At 46.5% G+C, this 12,000-nt stretch overlaps 1 protein-coding gene across 9 annotated transcripts in view; it reads left to right on the top strand.

Moving 5' to 3' along the window:
* Nucleotides 1-12,000, top strand: part of adgrb1a (adhesion G protein-coupled receptor B1a) — a 126,400-nt gene that overhangs the window by 28,190 nt on the left and 86,210 nt on the right. For all 9 annotated transcript variants that reach the window (XM_076040783.1, XM_076040779.1, XM_076040778.1 and 6 more), the window contains exon 2: nucleotides 6,160-7,103. In XM_076040783.1, coding sequence (XP_075896898.1) covers nucleotides 6,359-7,103 — 745 coding nt within the window. In that variant the 5' untranslated portion in view covers nucleotides 6,160-6,358. The remainder of the gene's footprint in view (nucleotides 1-6,159; nucleotides 7,104-12,000) is intronic.

The raw sequence follows: 12,000 nt of genomic DNA on the forward strand, positions 1-12,000 counted from the left end.
CGCGATCACTGTGACACGTTGTTTCTGCTAAATGACTTCACAAGCAAAGGAATTTAATCACACAGAGGAGCAATTTGACGCAATTTGTTCCTCAGAGAAGAGGAAATCCACCCTCCTCGCCCTGTGGCTTCGTGCCCCGCGGTTTCACACGCGAGCAGGTCCCTGTGTTACTCGGCTAATCAGCCTCTAATCCCCGCGCTGCCGCCGATGTGAGAAGTGATGCTCCATGCAACTCTATCATTTTCTCATCAGTGCTCCCTTTGTCTCCGTCACTATCTCCCTCTTCCTCTACATGTCTGTCTGAGGGACTGTTGCCGCTCTGTGATTGGGCCATTGTTGTGTCTCGCTGATGGAGCCAGCCCGTTGGGCTTGTTTACATGGATTCTGGCTTCTAGGCTGCTGGCTAATGCAACACCTTTGTTCTCTTAATTGCTTGCTGTTACAGCCACAGGCTGACAGAAATGAATAATTCCTCAGCTTCAGACCACTAAAATTTGTACCCGGTGAAGAACATCTCCAGTGCCGGATGAGATGAGAGCTTGAACGGAAAGTGTGGTGCCGTGGCGCGGGAGCTAATGTGTACTGACGCCAGTGTTGGCAGTGTTGTTGAAACTAATTTACAATCTTCACGTGAAAGGTAGCATAAATTATGGACATCACGGCGATATTAGAAGACAAAGAACAAGCAGCATCCAAGCAAATGTGTTGCAAAAACCTTTTGTTAATTGTTTTATAGACGTCATGTCACAGCTTTTTTTTTTTTTTTTTTTTTTTTTTTTTAACAGAAAACTGTTTCTGTGTTTCACCCACGACCCTCTTTGACCTTGGCAGGTACATTTTCTTTTTCAGTATGCTGTTTTTAAAAGAATGTGATTGTCATTCTATGTTCTCTCAATATATTATATGATGTGAGGGGTCTGAAATAAATAGATAAAAATTATTATTAAATAAGAGCGCTGACATAGCTCATATATTAAGAGAGGGATACATTATTTGTTTTACCTCAAATTTTTTTTAATAAATTGCTGCTCCGTCTGCATACTAAACTACCAGAAATTTTCCGTTGTCAGGTGCCAACTCTATACATACTGCTGCCGTTTATTGGGGGGCGGGGGGAAATCTGCTTCATAAAAAGAGATAAAAAAAGTTCCCCTTTGCGTATCTTCTGCAACAAATAGGATGTATTTTTTTACTGTTGCTTATTTCTGCCCAAAAATGCAAAGTGGTTCCCTCATAATCCCAATGGCTAGCTAGGAGATAGGACATACTGTAGGAGGCGTCAAGATGGATCTTGCAAGTGTGAAGACTTGAAGTCTCATCTGCCTTCCAAGGTCTGCATAAATTCACCTCTGTCATGCCACTTAATGATGCTGAAGTGTCTCCATATTGAACAAAAGGACAAATTGGACGTATGTGCTGACCTCCGATGAGAAGAAGCTGCATAATGAGATTATTAGAGCAGAACCAAACACCAACATTATATACTGAAGAAGGCATTTTGAATGGTACAGCAAAAGTGACCTTTCACACACACGCACACACAGTTAGGATGTTAGGACGACCTCAACCAAAAACTTTCACCCATGTCTGTCTGTCTGAAGACTAAACCACTTTGACCTGAACATTTCCATCCATCCATTTTCTATTCCAGCTATTCTATTCCAAGGCGAGTTATGCCACGGGTTGTCATTTCATTGTAGGGCTACACAGAAAGACGCACAACCATCAACCAGTTCCAAATTTACCTTGTGTGTGTTTTTATTGACCATGGGAGTTACCCTTTGAGCAGTGGTTCTCAACTAGTGGAGTCTCAGGACCCACATTTGTTTTCCTTAACATGAAGTTGCGACCCAAAACTATACATATATAGCTTTGGGTTGTGACCCTCCACTGGGATCCAAAGCCCTTTGATCGAACTTGCAACTTTCTTGCAGTGACATGAAAGTGCTGACCACTACATCACAGTGTCATCAGTATTTTGTAAAATTCCAAAAAAAGAAAAAAAAAAACGCTCGCCAACTCTCAGGCTCATTGTGTGAGATGAACCTGACTTGCCCGTTAACACCTGACAGCACTTCACAAAGCCTGCACGTGGCACGCGTGACGGCCACAGACTCGGGGCAGCATCGATTCATTATTAACGCCGAACGTCAGGTCTAAAATATGTGGATCGGATGGCTGGTTGACTGCCACAGCCACAGAGAAGCTCCCCTTTGAATCTCCTCTTTCACCATTAGATCCTGTTCCCCCTGCGCTGCACGCTCAATGAGGGTGTGCTAATAGCTGCCTCCCCATCTGTCGCCCCCTCAAACACAATGGATCGATAAAGGGGCGAGAGAGGGGTTTCTGCGATTCCGAGGCTTGAGGAGCAGGGACACGTTAGCAGCGGGGATGGCGGGGGGCAATGACATTAGCGGGGATGGTGATCAGACGCCCTCCCTCCCGGCAGGCAGGTTGGAAGGGGGCCGTCCCGGTGATGAATGAGGCGGGGCTGTCAATAAGCAGAAGCTCTTTATCCACTGTTAAAGCTCTATTCATTTTATTGCCGTCAAGCTTGTCTGTGGAAAGAGGCTGCGGTCATTTTGGCGAGGGGGTGAAACTAGTCGAGTCGTAAGGCCAGGATAGGGCAGGGCAGGATGGGACGGGATGTGGCAGCATGACTCACGACGGGAAGCTGAGATGCAAGGAATGAGACTGGCTGTAACAAAAGAGATGCCTCATGGTGGCCAATGATATTGGATACATTGGATTTTCCATAGCTTAGCGCTCAGTGACTTGACAGCCCTGAATCTGGCCAGAGGTGGTTTTTCGCCTCGCAAAAGGAGGGTTTGTTCCTTTGTTCCCCCAGAGGCACACGATTGTTCTCTGTGGGTTTTTGATGCGACACTGTGATGGCCAGACCTGTGGCCACACATGGAAGTCATCAGCCACCCTTTACACTTTATTAAAGGTTTATTTATTGTCTATTTAGTTTATCTTAATTACATTAAGCACACATGGTGTTGATGGCTTAAATTCTGTACATTTTGGTTAGTTTAGTTGTTTTCATTGTTTGTGGTTTAATTGCCATTTATTGTTTGTGTTTAGTGTGATTGTCCCCTTTTTTGTCGGTTTGATCAGCAGCGGTATAAATGTGCCTCTTTGTGTTTGTTAGGGAGGCCAGTTAGTCTTCTGATGTTCTTTGGTTGAGTTATATGTATTCTTTCTCCGTTGACCGCTTTTTTATGGGCCCAAGTTTTCCTTAAGTTGACACATTGGAACTTGTTTTTTCGTTTTAGGATAAATAAATCATTTTTTGTTTTATATCTGTCCTGTGTTTCCTCTTTGCTTGCCAGCTCAGTCTCCCACATAACATAATGAATTCTGGATTCACTTCCAGTGTACATTCATGGACAACAGGTCTGTGGGTTTTTGTTTTTTTTCTAAAGCCAAAGTTTACTTTACCCACAGCCTTATTGATCTGTTCTATCTCTTGGAACACAACTGCATAGGACAGAAAGTCAACAATACCAGATGTGTTTGTTCGTGTCAGTGGCACAGGCGACGGTTGTTAAGATGCTGGTTGGGGAATGGATCCAGTTTATTTGCACCGTACATCTTACCATTTGCTCAACAATTTAAATGTGCGTTTAGACGAGGTCACTGCTCACCTATTAATGAAGTAAAAAAGTGAGAACAGACTTGAGTGAAAATGCAGAGCAACAAAATACGCCACACAACGATTAGCGAGGTAGCTATTTGGGAATGACCTACGCTCTTCAATAGCTAAAGTGTTTAAGTCGGAATTCAAGGGTGCAAACCACATGTGAGTGTCAACAGTTTATTTTGCGTAGGCATCTCAACTTTGTTTGTCTAACTCGGGAGTTCTCAAAATTTTAGACACCATGGCCCCCAAACAACATTAGCTTCTGGCTAGGGTCCCCGTTCACAAACCGACGGACAGTGTTACGAAATATGTAAACAAACATCAAATTTTACAATGTTTTTTTTCTGACTTTTGTTTGCTATTTATTAATTGTTACATTTGTTTAGAATATGAACATTAGATTAAACTTTATTATTAAATCTGGCAACAAACTTGAAAGATAACAAGTTTTATCTTTTCTCCAATTACTCAGTTTTTATTTCCCCACTTTGAAAACCACTTGTCTAACTGACCCTTTAAGTTAAATGTAAAGACCGTCTCCATAACTGTCTAACTGAAAATATCCTTCTTTCTGTAATTATTATTTTGAGAATACATTTTGAATAAAGTTTATGAGACCCTGTACTGCCCCCACCGCACCCAAAGACCTTGAGATGTTTGTAGTTCACATTGTCTTTTATTGAGTTCTGACAATATCTTCAACCCCGTGCCACCCTGCCGAGGCAGACACAGACACCATTATTCCAGCCGCTCTGTCTGTTAGACCTAAGGATCATTGAGATCGATCGGCGGGAGGCTTCACTATACAAGTGTCCATGGCCACTGTGCCGACTGAGGCAATCACTGTCTGTCTATCTGAAATCTATATCGAGCCTGACAGGAGTCTCGTGGCGCCCAGAAAGTTAGAACCACCATTATCTTTTTGTCAAACTTCTTTCACTGCCTCCGCTAACTGCATGCAAGTGTCAGACTGTCTACTCTGTCTTTAAATAGCCTTTACTTGTACGGAAAACATGGAGGAGGTGAATCTGCCAAGAACAGAATTTGTCATAATTCTGAAAAGACAATTCATTAAAAAAATATATACATATATATATATATATATATATATATATATATATGTATATATATATATATATATATATACATATATATATATATATATATATGACCATGTCTTTTTTTTTAGTCTTTTTCAAATCAGTGCCTATGCACAACAAGAACTTTCAGCTCATTTTGTGTCATCTCATATTTTTCAACAGTGAACAGGGAAACGTGACAGTTAGCATTAACTGATCAGTCTGGACTGATGGAAAGATCAGGGAAGAGTTATAAAATAGATGATCATGACAATGCCATTAACATCCATTTTTGACAGTATTTCCTGAAATAGTTTCACCATTGTTATGCAGGGTTTTTTTTTTTTTTTTTTTTTTTTTATTACCTGTTTCTTCCGGTGCAAATTTTGTGCCATTTTTCTTGTCAATATCTTTGTTTTAAAATTGAAACTTTTTGCTTTTAAAACCTTTACTGAAAATTTGCTCAACCTTTTATGGCAACGCACTAGGTTTTCTATTGAAAGTGCGTTATAAGAAAGTTTGATTCATAGGTTTGCTGTGATTGCTTAATTAATGACTTGATCATTAATACGACTGAATATAAGTTTTTTTTTGCAAAAAATTTATTTTATTGTCACGATTCTGTCGGTTGCCCACAACCAATGCAGTGTTTTTGAATACACATTTTGTGACTGCATCATTCATCACTCTGTTGGCATAGTTAGATAATGTGTGATTGCACCAGTCGCTCCTCCATCCACCTCCACAGCTGGGCGCATTGTGTTTATTTTCCCATCACTGACTTCGTGCATCACACTGAAGAAGAGACGGAAAATTTTGGATGTTTTCGTCCATTTCAGAGTGAAGAAAAACAAAATTTGCAGGCCGCTTGCTTACGCAGGCACTGGGCAGCAATTGCCGTCATTAAAACTCATTTCATGTCAAAGCTCCTCTGTAATCGAAGACGAAATTGGTGGAGTGAGTCAGCGGGAAGGTGTCTGGTGACGTGGACCGTAAGAATGCCGGCGCATAGAGGAAAAATAGAGTGCTCTCAAAACGCGCAAAAAGGGAAAGCGTCGTGCCATTGATCACGACATCGCCGTCTGTGGCACGTCCGCGATAAAAGCGCCGTAATGAATGAGTGCAGGTGTTGCCTTTTTGTAATTAATAGCCTCATAATTGGACAAATTAATGAGATGGCAGATGAAATATGAGCGCAGACGCGCCAGGAAAAACTGTTGTCTCCCAGGAAGAGACCAATCTGAACTTTGGTAATGAACACAAACTTCTCCCGTCAACTCGCTCTCCGAAGCTCCAATCAGCAGCGGCTGAAAGAGAGATGAACGTAATTAGTGCAATTCCGTAACCCCCCCCCCCCCCCCGCCCCCCCTTCCCCCGTCGCCCACCGATCGGGTGCTAAGGCTAATTTGTATCTTGCTTCTCCCCATTTTGCAGGTTCAGCTGATCCTGGGGTCGACTGGTGCCGCCATGAGCCGATTGCTGGATCTCTGAGAGTCGCCTCCCGCCGACACTGATTCACCCCCTCTCCACCTCCACCTCCGCCGCCCCGCCCTGACCCACCCTGACCTACCTGTGCCACCGGAAGTGGAGCCATCTGACAGCCAGAAACACTCTTTTCTCCCCTGATTAAACCATGCCGAGGGGCCTTTCTGCGAATGGCGGCCGCGCACGGCGGCCCCTCCCGCCGCCGCCGCTGCTGCTCCTGCTCTATGTCGCCCCTTTACTCCTGCTGGCCGGACGGTGCGCTGCAGCCCCTTCCGGCCCTGAGTCGGACTCCTGCTCCACCCTGGTCCAGAACCGCTTCTTCGGCTTCTTCCTGTCGTCGGCGGTGTTCCCCGCCACCCCTTGCTCCTGGACGCTGCAGAACCCCGACCCTCGGCGCTACACCGTGTTCCTCAAGGTGACCAAACCCAGCGGCGGCTGCGCGCCCTCGCAGGTGCGCACCTTCCAGTACGACTCCTTCCTGGAGACCACGCGCACCTACCTGGGCATGGAGAGCTTCGACGACGTGGTGAAGCTGTGCAACGCCTCGGCGCCGGTGGCCTTCCTGGAAGCAGGGAAACAGTTCCTGCAGATGAGGAAGGGGCCGCCGCGGGCCGCGGTGGACCAGGGGGCCGACGGGGAATTCAAGACGGAGTACCTGGTGGTGGGGAAGCGCAACCCGAGCGTGGCCGCCTGCCAGATGCTGTGCCAGTGGCTGGAGGACTGTCTGGCCTCCAGCACGTCCAACCGGCCCTGCGGCATCATGCAGACGCCGTGTCTGTGCTGGGAGCCTCCGCCGCAGCTCAGCGAGGGCGACGGCTGCTTCCACAATGGAGTTTACCTGGAAAACTGTTTAACCGGCGCGGGAAACGGCGGCAGAGGCACCGGGACGAAAGGTGAGTTTGGATTTGGAAGTCGAAGACGTGCGGTTTAAAAAACAATGTTCTTCATCGCTGTAACACAAGCTGCGGTTTACAGCCCTTGTTTATAGTGTCAGTTTTAGCTCTGGGTGTTTTTTGTTTGTTTGTGTGTTTGTTTGTAGTCAACTTATTTGACCGGTGGGCCACAATGGGTTCTAAAAAGACAGGAAGAAAAAAATATGTCATGGGATATGCAGAAAACGTGCTTTATTGTCAACTGACAACAAAATATCTGTTGTTGAAGCCCCAACTCTTAACTCTTTATTGACACGAGTCTTAAAACACTGATAAAAATGGATGAAATGCACATATTTTCTGACTTTTCTGACTATTAATATCATTTCTTCAAGTGCGGCAGGTCAGATTAAAAAGCTTAATGGGCCTCATATGGCCCACGAGCCGTAGTTTGCCCCTGCCTGCTGTAGAATGACTCAACAAGACGGGACCTGGGCTTTGTGCATTTATTTTGTTTTGTCTCAGCTCAATGTATCAAAGTATTGTATTCGAGCTCAGGGGGCTCTCAGCAAAGTAACATAGATCAAGCAAGTGAAGGATGTGAGTGTGGGAGCCTTTTCTGCCAGGGAAGAGGAAAAATAAATGGAAAAGCCAACACAAGGGAGAACAGCTCAGGGGTGTGTAAATATGGCCCCTTGGTCAGTCACATTTCAATACATGTCTTAATTATTGCTGTTATTGTTGTTTAAAAATGTGTACATAAGATAAGAATTCATAATTGAGGTGCATTTGAAAAAATCTGTCAAAGTAACAGTCCCAGAACAGTCAATGAGAGTTCTCACATTTAACATGAAAATGGACTGCAATTACACTTAAGACTACTTTAAAATCTTCACAGCAGTGAGGTAGTGAGGTACTTGATTTGCCTGATGATTCATAGAATACAATAGAGCGCCGTTTTTAATCCCACATTGGGGAAATTTGCATAATTACAGCAACAAAAAAGTAGTGCAAAGAGAATGAAAAATTATATTAATTAAAAATAAAATAGAACTGTGGAACTGTAATCTGCAAATACGGTCGTGCAATGAAATTACATAAAAAAAAATGTTGAGCTTCCTGCAAAGTCAAAATTTTTACAATTTTACAATCGTTTTATTACATCATTTACGACAGTGGTTCTCAAACTTTCTCTGTCACGCCCCACCTGGAGGAAGAAATTTTTTCTTGCTAGAAGCCCCAAATTTGACGTGGCTGTGTCTAAAGGGATCTCAATGAACCTGCAAGTGGTCCCATGTCTCTAGGACAAAGTTGACTTTTGACCCCATAGACTTGCATGGCATTAGGGTTAGCGATAAGGCTGGAATTAGGGTTAGGGTTACTGCTGGAATTAGGGTTAGGGTTTCAGGGTTCCTCATGGGCTATAGAAGTCCCAAATTTGGTGTGGCTGTGTCTTGAGGGATCCCGATGAACCTGCAAGTGGTCCCATGTCTCTAGGACAAAGTTGACTTTTGACCCCATAGACTTGCATGGCATTAGGGCAGTGGTTCTCAAACTCTGTCACTCCCCACCTTGGAGGAAGAAAACTTTTCATGCCCAAGTGCAGAGAATAGCTGCGCTTTCAGGGGTCTTGTTTTGATGAAATTGACCACATCAACAACATCAGTCATGCGACAACATCACATTTTCTACCTGCCACATGGGATGACTTAGAGCGTGGCGTGCGCTAAGTCATAATATCGCGCCAGTCGCGGCGTAGATCACGTACTGATGCAAAGGTGTTTGATTACGTTCTATCAGCGCTCGAAAAACTGTTCTTTGTCCTCTGGCTTTTTCGCTCGCGGCTCGCGCATTAGAAAGAAAATAGACCAGACGCCGCAAGCAGGCCGCGGAGGTGCACCAGTGTCGTGCCAGTGTTACCCATTCATTTGTATTAAGTTTGGCTGTACAGCCATAGAGAAAGATTGCTCCGATTATCAACATGTTAGCTGATAGTGTTCTTAGTCTAAACAAATGTTTGAACATTGATTGAATAGCAAGTAAAAGTCAGAAAAATTCTAAAAGTTGATGCTTCTTTACATATTTTGTAAGAGAGGCTCATGCTGTTGTAGAACACTTTGGGAAACACTGAACTCGATCAAGCTGTGGCTGCCAGTAATGACTCAGCAGTTTGGCACCAACGCAACACTCGACCTGACTTGATATCACACCATGAGTTCTAATATTATGTTCACTATTTTAGACTTCCCCAATACAAAGTTAGTGCATAAGCTTAGTTGCTTTCGACATAGCGACTGACTTGGGGCTGCGAATTAGAGGAAGATCCAAACCAATGTCATGCTTCCTCACTTGTTTCATCACATGACTTTTTATCTTTCCAATTTTACTGTTTTTTCCAGCCATATTTAGGAGCCATATCATAGAATTTTACAATTGATGCTCTTCTTGACCCTGTCGAATTTTTGTCTAGGCTGACAATCTTCCGCTAGGCCGCACCCGCAATGCAGGTTATGGACTAATAACACACACACAAACACACACACAAACACACACACACACTAAAAAAAAAACAAAAAAAAAACGTACACCTTTTATTCCCTGACAGCATTTTTTTTTGATAAAGTGAAAATAATTGTGCGGCACTGACATGAAACCAAGCTGAGCGCTGTTGCCAAAGTGAAGCGGAGAGAGGGGGAGAGAGAGAGAGAGAGGGTTGGGGAGGGGGGGGGGCTAATGGATGGAGGTTTAAGGTTTCATCTGATGGAATCGAGCTCCGTGACCTTGCGGGTTCACTGCCGCCACCGCTGCCGTCCGGGGAGCGACACGCGATCAGACTCCGGGAAGTCTGAGGAAAGTGAGGAGAAGCAGTGCTGGAAATGGAGACGCTCTGGGGAGGGGAGGGGTGGGGAGGGTTTTGGGGGCACTGAGTGTATGATGCTGATCACCAGAAGAGAAAGATGGGAGGAGGAGGAGGAGGAGGAGGAGGAGAAGAGAGGTGGAAGATGTGGTGGAGTTACGGGCACCGTGGTTCGGAGCATCGCCGCCCCGCTGGCTGGTTCCGGCTCGGCCGTCCCTCCGCCGGCAGACAGGATGCGGCCTGACGTCTCTTTGCCGGCTCTCGTCAGGACCACGGAGAGCCGCAGGGAGGAAACATTTCTTGGCTCGTCCAAACCCCCCCACTCCCCAGCCCTCCGCTAACCTTTACACCATCTATCTCTCGCTTGTTCCTCTGCTACTCAGTGCCCCCCCCAAACCAACCCCCCCTCACTCTGCCTGTGGGTGTATTCTTGCTGTCCTTGCTTTCCTCCTCCTCCTCCTTCTCCCATCCTCCTCCTCCACATCTTCCTCCTCCTTCTCTTCACCTCTCCTCTTCCTCCTCCTCCTCCTTCTCCTCCTCTCTCCTCTTCCTCCTCCTTCTCCCATCCTCCTCCTCCACATCTTCCTCCTCCTTCTCTTCACCTCTCCTCTTCCTCCTCCTCCTCCTCCTCTCTCCTCTTCCTCCTCCTTCTCCCATCCTCCTCCTCCACATCTTCCTCCTCCTTCTCTTCACCTCTCCTCTTCCTCCTCATCCTCCTTCTCCTTCTCTCTCCTCCTCCTTCTCCCATCCTCCTCCTCCACATCTTCCTCCTCCTTCTCTTCACCTCTCCTCTTCCTCCTCCTCCTCCTTCTCCTCTTGCTCCTCCTTCTGCCATCCTCCTCCTCCACATCTTCCTCCTCCTTCTCTTCACCTCTCCTCTTCCTCCTCATCCTCCTTCTCCTTCTCCTCCTCTCTCCTCCTCCTTTTCCTCCTCTTCTTATCCCATCCTCCTTCTCCTCCTCCTCTTCTTCCTTCTCCTCCTCTTTCCTCTTCATACTCCTCCTCCTCTCTTCTCTTCCTACTCCTCATCTTCCTCCTCTCTCCTCTTCCTCCTCCTTCTCCTCCTCCTCCTCCTCATCCCCTCCCCCTCCCCCCAGGGCCAGCGTGGCTGCCTCACTATCTCTCGCTCCCCAGGCTGATGGTGGGCTGATACTGAGCCATTTGTGGGGCAGCCAGCTGAGCAGAGAGCGAGAGGGAGGAGATGTTGCGGTGGGTTCCTCCTGCCTGATCCTCCTCCGGTCTCCTGAGCGTCTAACCCCCCCAAACTCCCCTCCCTCGCCACCCTGGTCTCCTCCTCCTCCTCCTCCTCCTCCTCCTCTCTCTCTCTCTTTGCTAGTTATCGCACTTACGTAATCCCGCTTATGGTGCTCGACAGCGGGGTGTGGGCTGTTTTGGTGCCTCAAGGTGTGAAAAATAAAGGAGAAAAATATACCATCCACTCCGGCTCACGCGGGCAGGAAGAAAAGGGAAGCGTTTACGGCTTTTCTTCTCCCCGTCGCTCGCCTCTCCATCCGCGCACAAAGCGACCGCCGGTTGATAATCCCAGATTGGGGTGAGCGCGTAAACACAGGCGCCTGTGAACGTTTGGCTGGATGGTCAACGTATGGCGGGGATGGAGGGATGGAGGTGTAGGAGGGGGGATGAAGATAAAGAGGGTTCGGGATGATCTGATGAGGTTTTTTTTTTTTTTTTTTTTTTTAACGGGGAAATAGGTCACCGAGCCGGGCATTTTTAGACCCGCTCTGCTGAGAAGAGGCTAATGGTGATGAATGGAGGGAGGGAGGCGAAAATAGTCAGATGAGAGGGAGATGAAGCCGCTTCAACGACCACTGCCTGTCTGCCCGCGGAGGGTTTTGATGAGGACAAACGTTTGTTCTGAGGGTCAGAAAGTGTGCGGCCGGATCCGTTCAGTCCCAGTTGCTGCAGTAACACATTGGCAATTTGTGTGGCAGCCTCCTTCCTTTGCCTCCTCTTCGTTGTCCTCCTCCACGGACGGAGGGACTGGAGGTCCTGCCCAGGAGCAGACGGAGGGGTGAGACCTGCTGTCAGCACTTGAGCTCT

The sequence above is a fragment of the Nelusetta ayraudi genome, unplaced genomic scaffold (genome assembly GCF_046127955.1).
Source record: "Nelusetta ayraudi isolate G7.1 ecotype Tasmania unplaced genomic scaffold, CSIRO-AGI_Nayr_v1 ptg000063l, whole genome shotgun sequence".
Taxonomy (NCBI): domain Eukaryota; kingdom Metazoa; phylum Chordata; class Actinopteri; order Tetraodontiformes; family Monacanthidae; genus Nelusetta; species Nelusetta ayraudi.